This window comes from Trichosurus vulpecula, chromosome 8 (genome assembly GCF_011100635.1).
Source record: "Trichosurus vulpecula isolate mTriVul1 chromosome 8, mTriVul1.pri, whole genome shotgun sequence".
Taxonomy (NCBI): Eukaryota; Metazoa; Chordata; class Mammalia; order Diprotodontia; family Phalangeridae; genus Trichosurus; species Trichosurus vulpecula.
Genome location: NC_050580.1, coordinates 225293733 through 225314832, shown reverse-complemented (window position 1 = coordinate 225314832; position 21100 = coordinate 225293733). Strand labels below are relative to the sequence as shown.

At 38.6% G+C, this 21100-nt stretch overlaps 1 protein-coding gene across 4 annotated transcripts in view; it reads right to left on the bottom strand.

Moving 5' to 3' along the window:
- GPHN (gephyrin) overlaps nucleotides 1-21100 on the bottom strand; it is an 885721-nt gene that overhangs the window by 40357 nt on the left and 824264 nt on the right. For all 4 annotated transcript variants that reach the window (XM_036769505.1, XM_036769507.1, XM_036769503.1 and 1 more), the window contains one exon: nucleotides 866-953. In XM_036769505.1, the coding sequence (XP_036625400.1) occupies nucleotides 866-953 (88 nt within the window). The remainder of the gene's footprint in view (nucleotides 1-865; nucleotides 954-21100) is intronic.

The window sequence follows — 21100 nt, the reverse complement described above, 5'->3', positions numbered from 1 at the left end:
TTGGATCCTATGATTTCTTCAGACTACTGAAATTAGAACTAAGCATAGGATAGGCTTGTAGAAATCTGACAAATCTGGCAAAAATCAGAATATTTTTAAAACATTGAAATGTAAGGCTGGATACGATATTTGCAAATATGCTGCTTTTATGACTTTATACTCAGCAGACATAATAGCATTTGTTAAGTATATTTCAGATATGATAGTGAACCAGTTTTTCCAACTGGGATATTAAATAAAACAATTAAATTAATTAAAAATAATTAAATACAGAAAATACCTGTCATTTGTAATTAGTAGTTTTATACTTTTTTAAACCAAAACTTGCTTCCAGTTTTTGAAGTGATCAAAAATACCTCCTTGTACTTCAACTATAGATTGGAGTACAATGAATTAGGCCTGGGGAGCTAAGTGCTTTCAGTACAACTTTAGAGCTACTAAGGCCCCAGTTGGATTAGGGCTGTAGATCCTGCAGCTGTTTCAGGCAGGGTGATCTGGACAGAGTTAGTATAACAGACTCATGCATAAATTGATTTGGAGCTCTTTCTTGACAGTTCAGACTATTTATGGGGATGGTTCTGGAGAAGCAGAGCGAAGTCAAGTAGAAATTAAAAAAAAAAAACCTTATGGAAGCTGCAAAACTACCTATTTTGGATTAAACTATCACTTGGGTTTTGGCCCAAATGGGTCCTCTACCCACCTAAACTGTATCCCTGAATAGTTCTCAGTAGCATTGAATGTGCCCTAGATTTTGGGGTAATGGGCAAAGGCTACTTGAGGGCCTTGTCAGATGCCAGGGCAATAAAAATCAGACTGACCATATGCCAGGAAGTTACAATGGGGGCACGAGTCCTCCTTTTCCTACCTTTTCCCCCATGGATACACCCCCTGATGTGATGATGACATCCGCACGACTGATACCTTCATTCAAGGCATTGAGTAAGTCATCTGGGCTGTAAGAAAATTAAAAGAAATTAACATGTAGAAAAAAGATTCAGATATAGTACAAACTTAAAATCAACCCCTTTATTCTTTGAGTGAGGACTGAGCACCAAGGATAGCATTACTAGGCATTGAAGGGAATATATAAAAGTATATAGATGCACACACACACAAGTATATTATACATGAGCATAAGACCTGCTCCCTACCCTTCAGAAGTTTTTAATTTGGTTGAGAAAAAAAAATCTACTCACATGATAGTTTTGTGCAAGCATTATAGAATTAAATTTCAAAATGAATTATATATAAATGGTAGTCATGTTAAAGAGAACATTACGGAAGAGGCAGGCCTTGAACTCCTCACTGAAGGGAAGGCTGGACATAAGAGAAGGGACAATGCTATCCCTGGTACTAGTACTATCATGAGTAAAAGCTTAGAGTTATGACTAAGACAGGAGTGTTTGCAGCCTGTGACTGCATGAGCTCCCATGGATTTAATGATCATTTCTATGCATACTATTCCCAGATCTAGTTATCTAGACGTAGTCTGGATATAGTCCTGCATTCCTAACTGAACATTGGACATTTTGATCTGGATATTCTACAGAAATCACAAACCTGACACAGCCAAACAAAATTCATTATGTTTCCTTTTATTCCTTCCATTTTACTGTCCACAGAAACTAGTCCAAATCTTTTCAAGTCTCTCACCTTTCCCCTCTGACAACTCTCAGCTGAGGACCTTGCTTCTGACCTTACCAAGGAAAATGGAGACTATTCAGTATCTTTCTTCTCTTCTTCTCCATATTTCAAAACTGACTGACACTGTTCCTGACTTTTTTCTCCTAGTCTCTGATAATGAATAAGGCAGCTCTTCTTCTAGCCAAAGCCAACCCCTCTAAATATTATGCCTTCTATCTTCTGTTCTGTCTTCTCCAGCAGATTATTATATAATTATCACCCCCCCTTCCCTCTCTCAGGTTTAAGTATCATTCCTATGCAAATGACTGCAAGATCTATATATCCAACCCTAGTTTTTCCCTTGAATTTTAGTCCTGCATCACCAATCGCCTATTAGACATTTTAAACTGGATGCCCCATAGACAACTTAAACCCAACATGTCCAGAAGGGACCTCAATAAATTTTCCCACCAGAAATATACTTCTTCTAAACTTCGCTATTTTTGTTGAAGGTACTGCTTTTCTTCCAGTCTTCCAGGTCTGTAATCTTGTAAGAGCAAGGTGTTATCCTTGGCTCCTTGCTCTCTCATAGCATATATTTAATTAGTTGTCAAATCTCGATATTTCTAGCTTGAGGTCATCTCTTACATACATATCCTTCTCTCCTCTCACACAGTCACCACTGGATTACTGCAATTGTCTCCTAACTGCTTCTCCCTTCTCGGAGGGGAAGCTTCACACAGTGGCCAAAATGATTTTCCTGATCTGATCATAAAACTAATAATTACTTCCTTTTGTCTTTAGGATCAAATATAGATTCTTCTGTTGAGCTTTTAAAGCTCTTCCCATCCTGGTCCCAATCTACCTTTTCATCCCTCTCTCCTTCCCACACCCTGTTCCCCAGTCTAGTCAGCACTGCATTCCTGTCTCTACTATCTCTTTGTTACTACTGGCTGTCTCTCATGCCTGGAATGCATTCCCTTCTCATTAGAGAATCCCCTCATAGAATCCCTATCTTCTTTGAAGATTCAACTTGGAGACCACCTTCTCTATGAAGTCCTTCTTGATCCCCCATTAATAATGCTCTTCCCATTGTAACTAGTATTTATTTATTTTTACTCTTATTCTATATATACTTATACATACACTTGTTGACTCCCCAGAAAGACTATAAGGTCCTTGGGATTATGGAATTTCACTCTTTGTATTTGTGTCCCCAGTGCTTAGCATAGAGCCTGGCACATAGTAGGTACTTAATGGTTGTTGGTTGATTTCCTCCCAAACCAACCCCTCTATTCTAGATTCAGATTCATACTTCAGGTTCTATTCATAACTATTCAACTCAGATTCATACCTCCATGTTCTCAACTCCTTGCTTTCATTTATCTCACATGGGTAATCAGTGGTTGTCTCCCTCATGAGATTTTAAGCTATTTTAGGGCAAGGACTGTCTTTTGCTGCTTTTTGTATCCCCATCACTTAGCATAGTGCTTGTCATGTAGTAGGCACTTAATAAATGTTTACTGAACAATGATCTAAGACAATTCCAAATGACTCATGATGAAAAACGCTATCTCCATCTCCATCTATCTCCAGATGAACTCTGAGTGCATATTGAAGCACATTGTTTTTAACCACTCTTTCTTTTTTTTTGCAACATATATCTAATATGGAAATGTTTTACATGACTTCAAAAAAATCTATAAACAAGCATTTATTTAAAAAAAGTTTATTGATTGCCAAATCTTGTCCTTTCTACTTCTACACTGATTCCCTTCTTTCTATCAAAACAACTAGGCTCTAATTCAGGCCCTCATCAACCTTTGCCCTAACATTTCCATTCACTGAGCTTCCTTCTTGCCTCAAGTTTCTCCCCACTCTAATCCATAGTCCAGATTGATTTTCCAAAAGTATTTAAGTCTGACCACATAACTCCCTGTCTCAGTAAAACTCAGTAAAAAATCTTCTGCAAACTGGCATTTCTCTTCCTCACATATGATACTCTACTGTGGAAACATACTCACCTTTCCCCACCATCCCACCTCCTACTCGGTTCCCTCTTTTAGACATGCTAATGTCTCTAGGCCTTTATCTGGGATGCCCACCATCCGTGCTTCTTAGAATTCTGCTTCTCCTTTGAAGACTCCACTCAGGTTTCACCTCCAATATGAGGTCTCATCATTCAATCAATCCAATAGTCCCACCCTTGCCCCCAATAGCCTCATATCTACATTGTACTGTTTGTCGTCTATGTAATACGTATGTATACACATATATGCTGCTTCCCTTGGTAAAACAAGTGGTTCCTTGAGATCAGGGATTGTTTCACTTTTGGCTTTTGCTTGATACACAGTAGGCCTTTAATATTCACTGATGGAGATAGGCCTCTCTAGAGGGAAAGACTCAAGATAGACAGAAATAGGGTGTGGTTAGAGAGGCAAGATAGATCCAGGTTGTGGAACAATTTGAATGTCAAGCTGATGAATCAGTTCTCTAGTCTATACGCAATGGAAAGTCATGGAAATTTTTAAAAGCATTTTTTAAGACTAAATCTGTATTTTAAAAAAAGACTAGTCTAGTAGTGATGGTAAGTACTGGTTGGAATGTTTTTCCTTGGATTCAGGTAACAGGAAATTGTTAGGAGGTCCATTAAAATAGTTCAAGGATGAGATGACTAGGGCTGCCTTAGGTATACTGCTGGAAGTGGGAATAGAAATAAGTGGTTGTAGGTAAGAGATATTCAGAGGAATTAGCACATTCAGGGCACTAGCTTTGGAGCAGAGAGAACCGAGTTAGAAACCTTGTTCTAATATTTACTAATTACATGACCATGACCAAGTGATTTCTCTCTGAGCCCCCTCATCTGCAAAATGGAAATAATACTATTCACATTACTTATCTCACAGGGATGGGGCATGAAGGGGAGAGGAAGGGAGGGAATGAACCCAGATCTGTGAGATCATTGGTATAGAGAACCTCTGATCAGGAAATGCTTTCCACCAATGAAAAGGAAGCATCTGGGGGCACTCAGAGGTTAATTAAATTACTCAAGGCCCCACAACCAGCTTGTGGAACAGGTGGAATTTCAATTCAGGTCTTTCTGACTCTGAAGTTACCTTTCCATTCATTAAATCAGGCTGCAGAGCCTTTTGAAACTTAGGAGTTATAGGTATGAGTTATTATGATTATTTTTCCATTATTACTATTATGGAAGCACCCTAAGCTTCCCCACTTCCCACCCCAATCCTTCTTTTAGAAATACTAAAAAGTGTTAAGAACTGTAAAAAGAATAATTAAGGTAGTTTAAATTAGCACATTACAGACGTGAAGCTTAATTAAAAGATAATAAGAAATATTTATAATACTATTATCTCAGAAGTAGAAAATTTAAAAATGTGATTATGCTAACAGCAAACATTAACTGATCCAGAGGCCAGACCAGTGACTTCAAGTTTTGGCTCATCAACAGAAGCAAGATGGAACCCTTCATCTAAATAGGGACTAACATTTTGTGTCAGTTATGGTAGTCTCCAGCAAGAGCCAACTAAAAAGCAGCAGAAAAAGGAGAAAAGCCCAGATTGCAAAAATTATAACAAATTTAATGAACATTTGGGGACCTAAGAAAACAGTGAGACACACAGAAATTGCCGTGCCTCTAGAGCTGTGTACACCACCTGAAAAAATGCTGAATTTGAAAAATGAAGTAGCGCATTTAGAATAGGAAAACAATCTCTTATCATTCAAGAAATTCACAAAGAATTCCAGAGACAAATAGGCAATGGAGGGAGTCTGGGCCCTGATATGAGGACCCTGGGAAGGATACATTTGGTGCTGCATACGCTCTTTTGGATACTTGATTCTCCTGGAAAACCAATATGAGTGGTGGGAGAGGGGAGAAATTAAGTACCTGAGACAGTCCTAGTTTAGTGGAAAAATTCCAGTATTCGGTAGGGAAAAGGGAATTGGTGAACTTTCTGGCCTTTATAATCAGTCATACTGGGCAACAAAGTTACAGGGAGAGCATGGTTGCAGTACATGATAAGATTTGCTGGGTTAGAGAAAGCACACTCTCCACAGTTATAACTCCACTGAACACACAGCATATAGATTCAGAATGTCAATTTTGTTACAAATATGGCTAAAGTGATCCTATGACTGTCTACTGATTACCTGACCAGCAGAATAATGTTATTTTAAAGTTCCAATTACCCTGGAACTGGACCACCTTGGTCCTAGATAGCTTCATTAATTTTAATAGCCTTCTGGTCACTATTCAGCAAATTAAAGTTTGGAGACTTTAAATCAGTTTCTTCCCCCCACCCCCCCCCTTTTTTTTTTTTTTTTTGCTTTTTGGCAGGGCAATTGGGGTTAAGTGACTTGCCCAAGGTCACACAGCTAGTACATGTGTCAAGTGTCTGAGTCCACATTTGAACTCAGGTCCTCCTGACTCCAGGGCCTACTCACTGCGCCACCTCGCTGCCCATTAAAGTCAGTTTCAACACTGCCTCCATTCACTATGTTACTTTCTGCGCCCCAAGTCATACAACCTGCTATTCAAGGCAATGGTCTCAAACACAGTGGGCTATTTAGTATACTGTTATAGCATATGGAATAGTTCTTTCCTTTAGTTTATTGTTTTGATGTATCTGATATATTTAAATAAAATGAAGTGAGATCTTTATTTATAATGAACTATGAGATTCTAAATCAGACCCACACAACTTGGCAGTAGGTAAGGGCCAAAATTAAAACAGGCTAAACTTCTTCGGGCCTCAGATAGGTTAGACTAGAGACAGATTGACGATGGTTGGCTGCTGCAGGTCATGTGACAAACGGAAGCCTGCACACTGGCAACCCTACATTTTTCACAGGCTGTCTGAAATACTTTGGCGGGCAAGCGGCCTGTGGGCCATATGTTATACAGGCCTGTTCTAGATTAATAAACATTAATTATGCTTTATACTGTTTCATGCTGAGCACAAACAGGGAATATAGAAACACCCTAAAACTTACCTCATTTCCTTTTACAGGGAAATAATTTTTACTCAGTATTCTAGTCTGAAGTCTTTGGACTCAAGTGAATAAAATAAACCTTGTCGGTACTTAATCAAATACCAAGAAGCCAGTGTCCTAGCCTGAAAAATTTTTGTAACATCCTTTCCAAAGACCTAACCAGTTTCTAAGGGTAAACTAAGTCAAAGTTTAGGCAAGAGTTCTGGTCTACCTGAAGACAGAATTATGCTGGTGACTAGACAAAGACAGAATTATGGGGGTGACTAGGCAAAGGCAGAAATCCTTTTGACTAATCTAGAGGTTCCCCAATTTATTTGGCCCCTTTAAAAAATTATTCAGTGCCTCCCTGGAAATCTACTTTCTTTAACCCTTAAACCTTTTTTTTTTTTTTAAATTTGCATCATTTCAAAAAAATATAAAATATTTTTTTTAAAAATGATGTATCTTAAATTTAATAATTTATTGTAAATTTGTGGGTTTTTTCCACAATATTGCATCATGTAACTGTATAGTATCATATCGTAAACAAGTCATTACGCACATATTCCTGCTAATGCATGTTGGACTTCCTGACAATGCCCGACAGGCTTGCCTGCCAGCACTTGCTTGTTAAGAATTGTCTACAGACTTGACCAGTAATGGGTTATAGCTTGCATTTTGTGTGTTTATCTGAAAAGTAATGTAATCACTACAACTTTAACTCTGTTACACAACAGATGAAACATGCACGAACAGTTTTTCAAAATTTTCTTCTCTTCTTTCTTTATGCTTCCACTGATCCCTTATTTTTACTCAATGCCTCCCAATTGCACCTGAGGCTACTACCATCCCCCTGGCCCCCCCTGGCCCCCCCCCCCCCATTGCCCACTTTGGGATCCTCTGGCACTAATCTAATTAAGAGTAATCCTTCCCATGCCTTGACTTTATTAGGAAAATGGTTTTCCAGGGTGTGCAAGCATTTTAAATTACTATTATTTTGTTTGATAAATCAGTAACTGTTACTTGAACTTTAATCCCTTGATAAATCTTGATTGCAGAATTTCGTCTGTTTCTGAATACCGTAAAATGTATGCAGACCTTGCTTAGGCAGCCAGTTTCAATTGATGGGGTAGCTCTGCCATTTGAATTTCTCTCCAAGTAGTAATGTTTGTAAATACATACACACACATGCATATATTCGCACACATATATGTGTATATATATAAAAATGTCTCTGACAGACCTAAAATGAAGAGGACTAAGGTGCTCCTCCCACCCCCTTATGTGAGGAAGTGGAAATAAAATAAATACTTTAAAGTTGGGAAGAAACAAAAAGATTGGGAAGAGAACTAGAACCTGATCAAACACATACAAAAGAAATTTGTGCTGGTGAGGCAAATTTAAAGGTGCTCAGGAATCAATGTTCAAGATAGCTCATAGAAGGGAAAATTCCAAAATAATGGAAAATGTAATAGCCAATCGTATTAGCAATAAGAACCACCTTAGAAGGCGTGCTTTCTTATTTCTAACACATCTTTATGAGAATAAGTCTTTATAGGAATTGAAATTATCCATGATGACCACATGGGGATGGAACTTGCAGCTTTTTTGTGGATTTTCTATGGTAGGTAAGAAAACAGTGATACAACTCACTGAAAAGTATAAAGAATATAAGATTCTGTTGTTTATTCTTAATTTTTTAGAAAGTTTGATTCAGTAAACAAAATATTGCATAAATGGCTCTTTCCAAAAGGTAAGGGCAGGGTAGGTGGAACTGTTGAGAGTGCTGGGCTCGGAATCAGGAACACTCATCTTCCTGAGTTCAAACCTGGCCTCAGACACTTACTAGCTAGGTGACCCTGGGCCAGTTACTTAACCCTGTTTGCCTCAGTTTCCTCATGTGCAAAATGAGCTGGAGAAGGATCTGGTATCCTTGCCAAGAGAACCTCACATGAAGTCATGAAGAATCAGGCATGACTGAAAAAAACAAGACGCTTGCCAAGTCATATTAAAATCATAAAAGATTAAATGACTCTTCTCTCTCACCCCAAGTATCAACAGCAAATAAGACACAAAACATCAGTACTTTCTATTGTCTGGAATATATTTCCACATCTTTGTTGCCTCTTCTTGCTTTTTTCGAAGCACAGTTGAGGTGTCACTAACTCTGCAAGGCCTCTCCTGATCCTTTCAGTTATTAGTGCTCCATCCCTCTTGAAATTTCTTGTATATTGCAAAATGTGTACATTTCATATTCCCCCAATTGAATGTAAACTTATTAAGACTAGGGGCATTTTCATTTTTGTCTTTCTGTCTCCAGAGCCCAAAATAGGGCTTTGCACATAGTACATACTTAATAAATATTTGTTAAGTTGAATTAAAACAGACACACATATCCATATCATGGAGGATGTCCTGCAAAAGAGTACAAAAAGAAGGCTTCCTCACGGACAGTGAAGTTCTTCAAATGTTTCTATTCACATATGTTTGTTCAGGTGTTTTCAGTTTTGTCCGACTCTTTGGGCTTTTCTCGGTGAAGATATTGGAGTGGTTTGCCATTTCCTTCTCTAGCTCATTTTATAGATGAGGAAACTGAGGTAAATAGGGTTAAGTAACTTGCCCAGGGTCACCCAGCTAGTAAGTATCTTAAGTTAGATTTGGATTCAGGATCTCCCTGACTCCAGGCTCGACACTCTATCCATTGAACCACCTAGCTGCCCATTCACATATGACAGTATTAATTGTACTGAGTCCTGAAACATTCCAAAGACTCTTCAATGAAACCACTATTTATTTGAAACCCTCTACATTGTAAAAACTAGATGAAAAATACACAATTGCCCAGATTATGAAATATAATTGGATGGAGATTTTCAGTACACAAATTTTAGACAGGTATTACAGATGGACAATGAGCCTCATGAGACTGGAATAAAATGGAAAAAGATCAGGCTTATCTATATTTGGAAAATTGTGGCACTTTGATTCACTTCAAATTGCTTTCTACTACAAATTCGCATCTTTTAGATGCTAAAATCCTCCTAGTGATACCATATGACTGAAAATCATGGAGCATGACATCACTAATATGTAAATTACCTGTAAAATATGCAAAATAGCCTGTGAAAAGAAGGAAGGAAATGAACAATTATTAATTGTCAGGCTTCCATTTGAATTTTCTTAGGAAGATAGTGAAGCTCTCCTGGCAAGATAAGGTACTGGACACTGAAGTTCTCTCTCAAGTTGAACTGCCAAGCATTCAAACTACTGCTGAGAGTGAAACACCGAAGGGCTGGGCATGTAGCCTGAGTGCCAAATGTACTTTTACCTAAAAGACTATTTTACAGAGAACTTGCACAAGGCAAGCACTCACACAGAGGTCAGAAGAAGCGATACAAGGACACTCAAGGTCTCTCTGAAGTACTTTAGTATCATTTGTGAGACAGGAGAAATGCTGGCATAGGACATCAAAGAAGGCGCTGTGCTCTATGAACAAAGCAGAATCTCAGTAGCTCAAAGGAGACACGAGATGTGCAGATCTAGAGACATCTCCATCCCAAATGTTCAAATGGACAATCTGGGGCAGCTAGGTGGTGCAGTGAGTAGAGCGTTGGCCCTGGAGTCAGGAGGACCTGAGTTCAAATCCAGCCTGAGACACTTGACACATGTACTAGCTGTGTGACCTTGGGCAAGTCACTTAACCCCAACTGCCCTGCCAAAAAACAACAAAAAAAAAAACAAAAACAAAAAACCAAAAATCAAACGGACAATCTGTGCCAGACTTGTGGTGGAGCCTTCTGAGCTCATATTGCTCTGATCAACCACAGTCAAACACGCCGTACCTTGATCCCAGCATTGTGTATGAAGGACAAACAATTGCCAGGCACTTTGTTAAGTGCTGGGGATACAAATACAAGCACAAAGGAAGACAGCTTTGGCCCTCGAAGACCTTACATTCTACTGAAAGAAGACAATGCCAAAAAGAGAGCTGAAAAGACAGGTAGGGAGGATGAAGATACCTTTGCAGGAGCATGGTTTTGAAGTTCAGAAGCCAGAAACAGGGCCAAGAGGGGTATGAAAGCCAGCCTGGTATGGGATTATTTCTCTTTTGTGTCTTCTTTTCTCTGAAGAAGGCTTTATGATCTCTTAAAAGGTAACACCCTCGCAGCAGGAAGAAGAGAGAGTATCAATGGCTGGCCCAGGAAGCCATCAGGGAAGTGGCTACTGGAGAGGTTCCAGAGGCAGTAGCAGCAATAGCAGACAGGTCAAAAAGGAGTTACCAACAACATAGCGAGACAACCAGAAGATCATCCTTGGCTGTTTGACTAGACAGGCTGGTGCAGAGGTGAAACGCAAAACAGCTAAATGTCAGCTTTGAAAACACCATCAGTGTTCCAACAAGGACGGCACTAGGTATTAGCCTCTGAACTGACTGTACTAGTAGAGAGAAGTGAATCTGTAATGTGTGTGGTGATCTCTGAGGCTATCATTGTTTCTTCATTGGAATAAAAGGTCCTGAGCTTTGCCCGATTCATGTATCGTACCAGGTGCTTCCTTTACTTCTCTGCTTTGGGGAACCTGATTCCCTAGCTGAGAAGCTTGGCAACCCCATAGCAGTGAAACCAGAACAAATTGTCAGCTGCCATGGCCTCACTCAAATGGTGCCTCTAGTCACTGTCCTATACATGTGTGTATACATAAATACACAAACACACAGAAACTTCACAATTTACATCATGGACTTACATATTAAGGCTGGGAAATATCTGAGGGAAATTTGCCCCAATAATGGTGATATTAGTAAGTACACAGTACTAGTTCTTTTCAACAGATTTCTAAACAATTTATTTTGCCCTAGGGAATAAATTGGCTAAGGCGTATGACATCATATTGTTGTGAATACTGGAGGTCACTTCACAAGGAATTTTATATGGACATAGCTCTCAGTTTCTTCCTTTGCTGGATCGTGTAAGTATTTGTCCTAGCCAAATGACTGACTTATGGAGTAAATGGAAAAAAATCATTATAAAAAACATCATTTGGAACATAGCCTGGAGAGTGGTTAAAGGTGAATGGAAAATGAACGTCAGCATCAAAGTACAATAATGTTCTGCCAGAAGAAAGTGACGTTAGCTAAGTTTCAGCATGTGAAACTTGTAACCTATTTTGGCTCTTACCAAGGTGGCTCAGGGTCACCTTGAGCCAATGAAAACAATGGAAGCAATATTAGTATTATTATATTATTAATATTTGTAGGTGGATGCAGGTTCTGAGATAGACTGACCAATGTTCACAAATGAACATTTATTTCTTGAACAGTGTTCTGGCCTATGCCTTTTCCTCTCAAACACAATTTTATTTCTATACATAGTTTCCAGGACCAAGGTCAAGCAATTTTCTGTGTCAGCATTTCAATTTTTATAGAATTAAGGTAAAGGGGATTTCTCCCCTCCCCCAATAATTTAATATGTACTCCTGCCTCAGTGTCCTCAAACATATACTCAATAGTATTTGCCACACTGTGGTCAATGAACTATTTGTGACTATGACCGGCTCTTCCCTATGTCTGTTCTCTTGATCCTTATTATTCTACTGTTACATGATTTTTATACATGGGATCATTGCTGGGGAAAAAAGGAACATCAAGGAGAAGGATAAAAATGATCAAGGGATGAATAAAGAGAATTCCCTTTCCTTCAGTATTCTGTCCCTTCTTTGCATTGCTGCGACACTACTCTCTTACTTTGACTGTTCCTTCTTAGTCTCTTTTGCTTGCTCATAACGAATGAATGAATTATCATTTATTAAGCACTTACTATAGGTAAAGCATTATACTAAGCTCTGGGGATACAAAAAGAAACGCATGATAATCCCTTTTCTCAAAGAGTTCACATTCTAATAGAGGAAGACAACATACATAGGAGATTTTAGCTGCATGTCAAATGCAAAGGCCTCATGGTTTTTAGGGTATGGTGGCAAAACAGGTGGTAATGCATCTTCTTTAATGTTATTTCTATTGAGAAAACCATATCCATTTCTTATATTGAGCCATTTGATAGTAACAAGAACTTGGGTAGTGAGAATTATCTTTTCTGGGTTTTCAGTACCTGTGGCTGCTGAGGATGCGGGGCTGTAGAACCTACAGAAGCAGTTGCTAGGTTCTGTCTCCGTGAAAGTTGATTCTTGATCATCCCTATCAAACCTCCTAACTGTGTGTGTCACTTAAGGCTTTGGCCTGGATCCTCTTTTTTCTCTACACTCTCTATGGGTGCCCTCACAAGCTCCCATGATTTTATGATCATTTCCAGTTAGATGACTTCAGATCTATAAATCCTGCTCTAGTCTCTCTCCTGAACTTCAGTCATACATCAACATTTCAGATATCACATATACATTTCAGAGTAGATGTTCCATTGATATCTCAAACTCAACACGTCCATAATAGAACTCATTATCCTTTATGCCTAAACCCACTGAATTTATCTATTTCTATTGAGGGCACCACCATTTTTCCAGTCTTCAACCTCAGTATTTTCCTGCACTCCTCACTTTCTCACTTCACATATCCAAAAAATTGCCAAATTTTGCCATCTCTATGTCCACAACATTTTTGCAGGCATCCCTTTCCCCTTAATACATCTACTATCCTAGTTCAGGACTTCATCATCTTCCACCTAGATTACTGCTTTACATGTTTAAATGTTCCAATAGATTCTCAGCACGGCTGCTAAAATGATTTTCCTTAAGTACAAGCCTGGCCATGTCATTTCCCTACTTAGATTCTAGTGGCTCCCTGATCTCTCTAGGATAAAATACAGACTCCTGTGCTTAGCTTTTAAATCCTTTCCCAACGTATGATAACCTATCTTTCCAGCTCCATTATATATTCCTCCCCTTCCTGAATGCTACACTCCTGCCAGACTGGCCTCCATCACACATAACACTGTCTTCTTTTCTCAACCTTCTATGTCTTAATGCCTGGAAGATATTCTTTCCTTACTTCAGGCTCACAAAATCTGTCTCTTCCTTCAAGACACAGTTCAGGTATTTCATTCTATGTTTCTTGATCCTTCCCAACAGTTAGTGCCCTCCATCCCTACCACCTTATAGTTGATTTTTTTAAATTTTGTACTTCTTCTCTGTATACTTTGATCTACACTTGTTATCTCCCCCAATAATGTGAGTTCCTTGAAAGCAGGGACTGTTTAACTTTTTGTCTTTGAATCTACAGTGCCTACCACTGCCTGGCATGTAGCACTTAATAAATGCTATTAATTGAACACAAAAAACTTACCTTAGAATAAATTATATGATCTTTCCAACCCCAGGCTTTTCTATCTACGGTCTTCTTAGCTATTTCAAACACCTGGATATGGAAAATCCTAATAGAGGTCTCTGTACAACAGTCTAAGAGACAATTATACTGAAGCATCTGGTTAGGGATTAGCTGTGACAGCAATTCTGTACATTTACATATACATAATATTTTAGTGTAGTATTACAGAATAAAATCAATGTTTTTTTTCTAGGCTATTCTAATGTAACATTAGAGTATGTTCACAAGCCCTGAATTTGCTTTCTAGAAGTAAAAGGAAAAATGACTCAGGATAAATAAAAGAAATAAAGGGCTGGAAGGATCTGGGTATTAAAAAGAGAGTTAATATTTTTTGAGATCTATGAAAACAAAGAGCTAAATATCATCTTTTTCCAAAAGAGAAGAAAAGAAACATAAAACAGTAAATAATGACTATATTTAGCCATTTTTTTTATTGTATATCAGGTTTACATTTTTATAGAAAACATTCAATCAAGGCACTATATGATATACTGAAAAATTTTTAGTTAAAAGCTGTTTGTTATATGTGTGGCTCATATTTTTCAATATGGCAAAAAATTTATACTCAAAACTTTGGTTACACAAAGAAAATTTTTTCCTTTACCTGTGAAATATTTTTCACCACTGCCACTAGAGAGACTTTGGACAAAGATCTTTATAAACTACATTCTGTTCTGGGTCTATACTAGAAACTTCAGTCTAGTTTCTTCTGCATTTACAATGAGAGTTTTAATTATGCTTATATTTTAAATGACCAATTTTGCAAGGATATTCACTCTAACATCAGTCTTGGGACCTATAGTATTACCAATTCCTTGACCATTTACAGTCAGATGATTCCTTGGGAGCGTTGATATTACATGACATCTTCCCACATCTGCATTGAAATAGTGCTAAATATCAAGAGGAGAAGTGCTTGGAAGCTAAGGCTTTCAAAGCCACCTGAGTGTACAGGTGAAGTCTTCAAGTAGACACATCCAGAGTGCTGCTCCAACTTGGATCAATCTGGTCAGATTAGTTCTAAACAACCCCAAGGGCCTAGGTCTGCCCTGGAACAGGCTCAAGGCTCTGGTTTCATATGGGACTCCTGGCCTACCCATGGTTTGGCCCCAGCTGTTCCAACACAGCTAGAGAACTTAGCAAGGTTGATGGGGTAGGAAATGGAGGAATAAGAATACCATGGACAATATCTCCCCAAAATGCTCATCTAGCCCTTGATTTAAAACCTGCAGTATGATGCCTAACCCATCCTGAAGCAGTGCAATCTACTTCTAGGTACCTCTCATTGTTAGCAAGTTTTTTCTCACCCTAAGCCTTTATGTTCCATTCTATGACTTCCACCCATTGTTCCTAATTCTGTCCTTCCAGGCCAAGCAGAATGAGTTCAATCCTCTTTAACAATACAATCTTTCAAATAATTGGAGATAGCAATCGTATTCCTCTTCCTGTCCCTCCTCTGTCCCCTTCCAGCAAGTCTGTTCTTCTCTAAGCTGAATATTCCCACTTCCTTCAATGAATTCTCCTATGGTACATCCTGAAGGATCTTTCTTATCCTAACTGTCCTTCTCTAGATGCTGTCAGGTCATCAATGTCCTTCCTAAAATGTGGCTCCTAAGCAGGTGATAGTAGAAAGAACAGTAGACTTGAAATCTGGAAGATGAGCTTGGCTCATATGAGCTAAGCCATTCCTAGCTGTGTGACCCTGGAGAAATAACTTAACCTTTTGGTAAAATACAAGTAATAATATCTATAGTACCTACTTCGTATGATTGTTTTATGGATCAAGTAGCTGGTAATCTTTAACTTATAAATGTGATTATTATCTAATCAGTGCTTGTTTCCTGATGATATAAAATCATCAAAAAGAAATATGTTTGAATTACTTGTAATATACCACATGTGATCTGGCCAGAGTGCAGTACAGCAGGACTATCGCCTCTTTATCCTTGGACACTATGTTTCTCTTAATGCAGGGAAAGATCACTTTAGCTTTACTGATGACACATCACACTATTGCCTCACATTGACTCTGTAGTCCATTAAAAGCACCAGATCTTTCTCAGGTAAACCTGTCATTTATGTGCATATCTTCTTGTTATTTATTTGTAGATCTGATTTTTAAAAAAATCTCAAGTGAAAGACTCGACACTTATCTCTATTAAACGTCATCTTGTTATGTTGGTCCAGTGTTGCATCCCTCCTAGTTCTGTGCCATTTACAGACTGGATAAACATGCTCCTTTGTTCACATTGCTGACATAAGGGTTATTAAATAGCACATGGCCAAGCACAGATCTGGACCGCTCTAGTAGAAACTTCCTTTCAAGCTAACATTGAACCAGTGATGAGGAATCATTCTTTGGCTTTGGCAGTTTAACCAGTTCTGTATCACCTCTCTAGCTTGTCTACAAGAATTGCATGAGAAACTTCCAAAAGCTTTAGCTAAAGTCCATTAACTAAAGTCCATTATTTCTATAGGATTTTCCTTTATCCGTCAGTCTTGTCAAAAAAAGGAAATGGATTTAGTTTGGCATGACCTGTTCTTGATGAAGCCCTGTTGACTATTTGTGATCATCTTTTGGTCTTCTAGATGGTTCCTAAGCATCCTTTTTTCCCTTTAGAAATAGAAGTCAAGCACAGTGACTTACAGTTTTTAGACCCTACTCTTCCCTTTTTGGAAACATTAAGGACCTTCTATGTGCTAGGCACTGTGCTGGAGATACAAAGAGGTAAAAAAAGGTGGTCCTTGCTCTCTGGAAGCTTACAGTGTAATGGGGGAGATAACATGCAAACAACTATGTACTATAAACAAGTTATATATAGGCTAAATTGGAAATAATTAACAGAGGGAAGGCACTAGAATTAAGAGGGGTCAGGAAAGGCTTCTTGTACAAGGTAGGATTTTAACTGGGACTTGAAGGAAACCAGGGAATTCTGGAAGTGGATATGAGGAGGGAGCATTCTTGGGGTGGGGAACAGTCCATGCCCTTGTTTAGGGCTGCCTCTTGTTGAAGGAAAAAGCAAAGTCACTGGTTCTCAAAGTATGTGGGGGAGTGTAAGGTATAAGAAGATAGGAAAGGTAGGAAGGGGTCAGGTCATGAAGGGCTTTAAACAACAGAAGATTTTTATATTTGATTCTGGAAAGAACAGGGAGTCCCCAGAGCTATGTGTATGTGAATGGGATTGTGTCGGATCTGCTCTTGGCACCAAAGTGGTAGCAATGTCAGAAGAGAGAGGTGTTATGATGATGTTATGATTCAGCCTTTGCAAAAGACTGAATTTCTGGGATAAGAGAGAGTGAAGAGTCAAGGATGACATCTTTGACTGAGAGCTTGGTGGATTCCTGGACAGTAATGTCTTATGGCTCTTTTCCCATTTTCTACAATTCTCTGTATTAGTGATGACTTAGGGCTGGACTGGGCTACCTCAGCCTTCTCTCACATATTCTGATTAGAGGCAAAATATGACCACCCCTTATAGTAGTGCCAGGGTTCATTTTGGTGTGAGACATCTCAGTTAAAAAGAGAGAACTTGCGGAAGGAGCATTGTCTAGTTATTAGAATTGTAAAAGGTCTTTGTAAATAACTGAGACCAGTTCCTTGAAAGTCAAGGAAGAAGTTTTAGAATAGTTGCATTGACTTGTGGGAATCACATTCTAAGTGGAGGGGTTGTGTCCTCTTGCCTAGAGATCTCACCATAAAGTGAGAGTCACAGTGGATATTTTTTTTAAGGAATTGCAAATAAAGGGAAAAATAAAGATGGAAGCAAACTCAGAAAAAGGTAAGTGATACAGATGGAGCATGAGTGCTTTGAAGGAATGTGTGAGGTAAATAAAATGTGAAGACTTCACAGGGAAGATATGTATAAATATATATCTATATCTATACTAAGAAGTGTTTAAAAATCAAGGGGGCAGCTAGGTGGCTCAGTGAGTAGAGCACCGGCCCTGGAGTTAGGAGGACCTGAGTTCAAATCTGGCCTCAGACACTTGACACATGTACTACCTGTGCGACCTTGGGCAAGTCACTTAACCCCAATTGCCCTGCCAAAAGCAAAAAAAAATATAAAAAATTTAAAAAATCAAGAAATAGGGAAGTTAAAAAAAATTCTGAGGCCGTGAGAGCCTGATGGCTCAGCCTCTGGGAAAGTTTACCCTGAAACTTTTTGTTCTTTCTTCTGGTTCTGGTTTAAAGATTTGCTCAGTAAGAACAGGGTCATAATGACCTGTTTTTCCCTACTGTAAAGAATGGAGAGGGTCTCCCCCTCCTCTTATCCTATTCTCCTTCTTTAGATTTATAGATGTCACCTCAGTTGTAATCATTAACTAAGGGTATGGGAATTGGAGTTTCTGTGCCTCGATTTCCCAGTTCTTTGTCTAGCTTTCATGCTCAGATTGTAAGGCCACCTCCCAGTCAATAGTGAGAAGGGTGAGAGGTGGGCGGGAATTCTCTTGTGTTAGGTATAATTATTGGTGCTTTGCCCCTTGTAAAGCGCCTCCCTTGTTAGATCTGTTCGCCCAATTCTCGAGAATTGAATAAAATTTATTTCTGTTCCCACCCTGAGATGGCTCCTTATTAACTTTTAATTGGTGAGGGTCTTTCATCCCACACAGGAAGACGAGGGCTACAATGTCAAGGTGGCTGTAAAGACAGCCTCTGCTTCTGCCTAGTAAATGTCTGACTGAGAGGTGACTGAGCTATTCTTCTACAAGAGAAGACTGAAATCTATGCTATTCTTCCACAAGACTGAAATCTATGAAGTGCCTTAGCTTCCCCTTCCCTTTTATTGCCTGCAAACAAGTTTTTTTCTGTTGTTTTTTTTAAACCTTGCTCATAACTTATGATTTAATTAGTTTTGAAAGCATTTTCCCTTGACATAAAGAAAACATGTGATTGACCACAACTTCTTTGTGATGAATGTTTGTATATTTTTTGCTAAAAAGATTGCAAAGATTTTAACCTAGTCAAAGATTATCAAATCTCTGTCCAAAACATTTGGGTTTCTCCTTAACCAGGCCTTACAAGTTATAATACAGGATCTATCTTATATAAAAGAGGATCTTATGGTGATAATTTTTATTAGTTTTTATGAGCTCCTAAAATTGCAGAGAAGGGGGCCCAATTTTCCTGTAGGCTAAAGGGCAAACTATTGTTGTAACTAGACCTGGAGGGTGGGGCGGAGGTAGAGACAAAAGGAAGGTCTAGCTCTCTGAGCCATCCTGGGAGAGGAGAAAGGTGTGGTCTGGAAAGAATGTGTTCTTCCACTTTTCTGTTGGGAAGAGGGAATTAAAAAAAAGCAACTGCTCAGACAAACCTTACTTACTACATTTTTAGCTTATAGAATGGAAGAAGTCATCTCAAAGTGTCTTGAAATATTTCAAAATAATAAATTCTATTTTGTGTGAGTCACTTTTCCATTAAAAAAGTTCGAGTACACAATACTGAGACAGCTACATAAATAGAACTGAATTTTCCTGAAACTGAGAAAAATTGAGTCCATAATCTCAAAGTCCTTGGGACTTATCTTTCCATTATATTGTAGTTCTCCTTACTTCCTGAAGGTATCTGCCACTATAAAAAGGGATTTCCTCTCTAAAACCAAAAACATTCACCTCCGATTTGGGAAATGGAGAACGAGTAATGTATCCTCTCCAAATTCTAGCTTAATCAGAAACCAAAGAATCTTAATAGCAGGAAAAGAACAAAAACAGCAAATATGTAAAAAGAATCTTGGCAGCTAGGTGGCCTCAGTGGATAAGAGCTGAGTATGGAGTCCAGAAGACTTGACTTCCAAAATTCAGCCTCAGACACTGACTAGCTCTATGATCCTGGGCAAGTCACCTCCCAGCTGTCTGCCTTGGTTTCCTCATCTATATAACGGGGATCATAATAACAACACCTACCAACCCAGGCATTGTAAAGCAGTTTGCAAATCTTAATGTCCCATGGTGTTCAGTTGTTTTTCAGTTGTATCTCCTTCTTTGTGACCCCTCTTCTTGGCAAGGATACTGGAATTGTTTGGCACTTCTTTCTCCAGCTCATTTTACAGATGAGGAATTGAAGCAAACAGAGTTAAGTGATTAAGTGATTTGCCCAGGATCACATAGAAGCTAGTATCTGAGGCCCAATTTTAACTAAGGTCCTCCTGGTTCTAAGGGCCAGCTGGCACTCTGTCCACCAGCTGTCCCAACGTCTCATATAAACGCTATTTATTGTTTTTAGCTATTATTAAGGATGGATGTGTGGTATCTCCAGATCACTATGTATTTTTGGATTTTAGTAAGACTGACTTAGTGGTACACGTCTTAGTTCTGAGTGATTGTTGCTTTTTGATATTTGAATCTGCCCATTTATTATTACGTTAACATCCGATTTTCTGGGAAGGCAATTTTGTCATAATCATAAAATGCAAGGTAATGCCGAACTTCATAATTGTTTGGCTCTTGTGGATTCAAACATAGTGTGCAGCATGTGAATGCAGATTTATTTTTAAAATATTTAATATAAACACACAGACAACAGCTGCTAATTAGTTTCCTGTTTCACCTGCAACAGCAAATACAAGTTAAATCATTCTAAGATGAGTAAAGATGATAGAGAGGTAGAGAGACAAGGTTCTAGAATTCTGAGATCGAGGACCAGTTGGTTATTCACATGGTCCAACAATAGTTCAGAGTATGTACTTATGGGTTGAGGATGAAATTTTCACCCACAAATACTAAATCTCTACTGTTAAACCTGAAAATTTGGTTGAAGGAAACAACAGAGCTAGGTGATAGAAAAATCCATGTTGTTTATTATTTTCCCTTAAAGCATAGCGGAGCTAGCTTACTTGTACGTACAAGGAGTCAGAGTATAAACTCTGGCTGCCTGAACAAAGCAATGAGAAAACTTATATACGTTATTTTAGCAGAGCTAGCAAGCCTGTATTACCTCATTTTTATGACCCCCATGTATGTTTAACCATGATACAAGAAGAGGATTTTCCTTAATGGAATAGAGTTGTAAAGGAGGTTGACAAAAGTCAGTTGAAACTACAGCCCAGCGTCTCTGTGTCTCATTACATTCCATAACATAGTATATATCTGTAGAATATTAAGCAAGATAATCTCTCTTGGGGTTAGGGTAATGGCCTTAATGATCTGGTCTTG